We start from the raw sequence: 4,414 nt of genomic DNA on the forward strand, positions 1-4,414 counted from the left end.
ACTTGCACAGTTGCATCCAGCAAGGGGCTTGGGGTTGGCCTTAAGTAGATGAAGACCACAGGCATGTAGAAAAGCAGAATGGCAGTGAGGTGGGCACTGCAGGTGGAGAAGGCACGACGGCGGCCCTCAGCAGAGCGGATCTGCAGAATGGAACCCACAATGCAGCTGTACGATGTGAGGATGAGAAACAAGCAGCTGAGAGGCATGAGGCCAACACTGATGAATCCAACCATCTCCAGGGACGAGGTGTCTCCGCAAGCCAGCTTCAGCATCACCGGGATATCACAGAAGTAATAGTCCACCTCACTGGGGCCACAATAGGGCAACTGGAAGGTGAGTGTGGTGAGAAAGGTGGCATGAATGCAGCCAAATACCGAGGTCCCTGTGGCCAAGATGGCACATGCTTTGTGGCTCATGATTACTATGTAGCGCAGAGGGTGGCAGATGGCAACAAAGCGGTCATAGGCCATCACGGTGTATAGGAAGCACTCAGTGCAGCCCAGGAAGTGGTAGAAGAAGACCTGGGACACACATCCTGCATAGGAGATGGCTCGGCTGTTCCCTGAGAGGTAGAACAACATCTTGGGAGAACTCACAGAAGGGAAAAATATATCACAAACAGACAACTTGCATAAGAAGAAGTACATGGGAGTGTGAAGCTGAGTGGAGGAGACGATTGCCAGAAGTATGAGCAGGTTCCCTGTAAGTGTGAAAATGTAGAAGGACAGGAACAAGGCAAAGAGCATGGCCTCCAGACCCTCTGTGTGCGGGATGCCCAGCAGGATAAACTCAGTCACACCTGAGAGATTCTGCATGCCCATGAGAAAGTGTGCCTTGAAAAGGGATCCAAGACTCCCAAATCTGGGTACCAGTATAGTATCAAATCATTAAATATCTTGCTGATTGGATGTGCACTCTGACAATATCTTTAACAAGAGCAATGTACCTGTTTATGAAGAGCAAGGGTAAGATCTATTTGAGAAGTCATAGCCTACTCAATTCTTGAAAAGAATTTTATAAAATCCTCCATGAAAAGATGAAAAGTTTTGAGATCTTTTCAAAACACTTCCAGTAGAAAAGTTCTTAGCATTGTTTTATTCTCTTTGCATACATTTAGATTTTTACTTCTTATAATACCATTGAGCAAAAAGCTCCTGTTTTTCATTACCATCTGCAAAATAACAGGGAAAAAGTGTGTTGGACATCAGAACAATTAAAAGAATCTTGACTTCAGCACTTCTTAATTATTGTAGTTGAAATTACCCACATATCCACAGTGCTGGTTTTGAACACACTTACTAAAATATCTCCTTTTGTTTTAGGAATCATGCAATAGAATTTTCTCCCTTCAAACACTAGATTTTAGTGTCAGTTTCAGTACAGGAGCTTTTACACTGTACAGCCACCTTCTCCATCAGCATTCCAATCAGAAGTTTTAACAAGTGCCACTGTAAAACACCTCCAACAATAAAGAACAAGACTGTAGAAGGTAATTATATCACATCACAATGAGGTAAAAATGAAAACTAAGAAGAGAAACAACCATTCTGGGATGGGAATGAGATGTTAACCCTGTTATCAATCCCAGCCATGCTTAAATATTTTCTTAGAACAACTCAAATTCTCAAGAAATTTGCATCCATGGTCCTTTGTCAGAATGACATGCCAGGGTTCTAGAGCTGGCATGGTATACAGGTCTAGAGATCGAACTTGTGCTTGCCAGGATCAGGACCTTGAGCTTGCCAGGTAGGTGCTTATGTAGGTACTTATGCCCCTGAGCCGTCTCCCCAGCCCAATGTGCAGCAGTTTTAATACTCACAGCATCTAGTTGGAAATATATGAAGCTTTCCAAAGCATAGGGAGACTTTAAATTTGCTGCTTCTGAGCATAGCACAGCATGCTAATCCAGAGACTTTGCACTTCCTCTTTATAAATAATCCCATCTCATAGGATTTGTGCAAGCAAATCAGGACACATACACTTCCCTGGATGGCGTTCAAGTGTACTACAGATGTTCTTAAACTCTGGGTAAAGCTCAGTGATCACTCTAAGGGAGCAATTAGTTTGTCAACCTCATCATCATCCAGTAATGAAATCCTAGTAATGATATTATCAGAAAATATGATCTGAAGTGGGAGGTATGTTCCACAAAGATTGTTTGCGTGGCAGAGTAGGTTCCAATTATCATAGTAAGTCACTTACCAATGCTAGCATACTTTCATGTTGCTTCGGCCTATCAAAAATTGAGTCAGACACAACTTAACCTTACTCTACAAATAAAGGACATCAGAACCCGGAGCAATGTGGCTTTCCTAAATAAAAACAGTAGAAGAGCCCAGGAATTCCCAAGCTTAGTTCACTATCCACCACACCACCACAGGATTGCAAAAACGATTCCAGGAAGAAAGCAGATGTCCCTGCAAAAACAGAGCTATTAATAGATATATTTGCAGAATTTGAACAAGCTTCTGTATACTCATATAGTAATTAATACCCCTATTACATATTCCCTAACCATGCCATACTATATCCTCAGAGAATAATGGCAGAGAAATGAGAGGAAAAAGAGATAAAGATTAAATCATTAGGCAATGTTCTGTTCATAGAGAAAATCCCAGAAATTTAAGTAGATATTTCTCAAGAGATCTATCTATCCTTGACAAAACTTTTGGATTATTTTTGTATTATATTTGCATTATTCTAGCTTCAGTCCCAGAAAAGAACCTCACTCATTTAATTCCTCCATTCTAGACATTCAACATGCCACCAAGTCACTGGCATGTGGCAGGGGCAACTGATTATAAATTGTAAAAGATTCTTTTGTTTGTTTTTCTAAGCATTCTTGGTCCAGTGGCATGTGTTTTATTGTTTGTTGGCAGGACATTTGGTGGGGTGAATTGCTGATCCCAAATTACTTTTTTATTTGCAACAGCAATAGAAGTGAACTAGACCCTAACACAAAACTATAATAGAGTAGGAAGAGTGCTAACCGTTAGTGACAAACTACTCAGTTACGTTTTGCTTCTTCTTTTTCTCTCCTTCCCTTCCTACCTTCTTGAATAAATGAAGTTCTTAATTTCCTGGAAATTTAATGTCTTGTGTGAAAGAGATATGTTTCCCTTTTTTTAAAAAAGAGGAAAACAATAACTGTAAGACTAAACCTGTGAAACACAAGTTTTCTCTATTTTTGCTGCAGAGAGATGGGAGTGACAGCAGTGCCAGGAACATGCATTCCTGGAAGGCACTTACTCCTGGTCAATCCCATGCGCTGATCCCTCTCTGATGTCAAAACCTGTAACTTTAGTGGCCATGAGTAAGGCAGTAAGAGCAGGCTCAAACACTGAACCAGACCCTGACTCAGAAGGAGCAGATAAAGGATAGTGGAGAAATCACAGCTTTTCTCAACGAATAAGATTATTTGTGTGTGTGTTCATCAATATATCCTCTCATCTTGAATATCTCTTTGCTTGCACTGAGATGTTCAACCATATTTTCTATACTAAATGCTCACTTACCTTGAAACCTGACCTGCCAGTGTCATAGAATTGGGATATTGTAATCTGCTCAGCAGAATGAGTCAAATCTGAGATGCTTCTACAGGTTTGTAAGGCATAACATATTCTTGGGGAGTGGTTACACACAATGTTGCAGTTTAATCATTCTTAGTTCCATTTACCCTCTTCACACTGTCATCTCCACCCATTCCCTTCCTTTCATTACAAAGTCAACCTCGCTGTTTCCTATCACCTTATCTTTTGCTCTTTGAATTATTTATAGTTTGGATTTCTCATAGAAGGCAAACCATACAATATTTAACTTCTACATGCAACCTCACCAGCATTTGTTAATCTTGTGGAGTACCAGATGGAGTCCATTGTTCTGGGAATATTATGAAATCTCAGTGTCCTTTTGATATATATTTATCGTAATGGCCAAAAATGCTAAGTACCTTTTTTGCAGAGTTAGATTTTTTTCTTTTGAAAAGACTATTTATTTCTAACTGTTTTAGGCCACCCCAGGGCTGGGATTGTATTTGTATGTCATCATGCCAAGACTCTGTTGCAGGCTTACCACACCTCAGGAGCATTACTGGTGTGGCATGTGGGACTGGGAATGGAACCCTGCTTCCTGTGCTTGTCAAAGCAGGCACTTTGTCTCCTGAGCTATTATCTTTGCATGTTTGAAGCAAAACACACACACATACACACATACACACACTGACAAATATAAAATCTGGGAAAGAAAATATATTTCAGTGTTTATTGACTACATTCTGAGAGCAAAGACATTACATGGCACAGGACTGATAGGTGCTCAGTCATAGGTGAAAGGATGGAACAAATGAGATAGTGGCTGGCAAGAACTGAACACCAGTTATTTGTTTTGTACAAGGTCTAGGTGATTTGTCAGATAG

At 40.6% G+C, this 4,414-nt stretch overlaps 1 protein-coding gene and 1 pseudogene across 1 annotated transcript in view; both read right to left on the reverse strand.

Moving 5' to 3' along the window:
* The window catches only part of LOC101590218 (olfactory receptor 149-like), a 6,921-nt gene extending 6,100 nt beyond the window's left edge, over positions 1 to 821 (reverse strand). The window contains exon 1 of the mRNA XM_012515826.1: positions 3 to 821. Coding sequence (XP_012371280.1) covers positions 3 to 821 — 819 coding nt within the window. The remainder of the gene's footprint in view (positions 1 to 2) is intronic.
* Positions 822 to 1,121: 300 nt separating this feature from the next.
* The window catches only part of LOC101590610, a 37,538-nt pseudogene continuing 34,245 nt past the window's right edge, over positions 1,122 to 4,414 (reverse strand).

Source organism: Octodon degus, unplaced genomic scaffold (genome assembly GCF_000260255.1).
Source record: "Octodon degus isolate 3935 unplaced genomic scaffold, OctDeg1.0 scaffold00080, whole genome shotgun sequence".
Taxonomy (NCBI): domain Eukaryota; kingdom Metazoa; phylum Chordata; class Mammalia; order Rodentia; family Octodontidae; genus Octodon; species Octodon degus.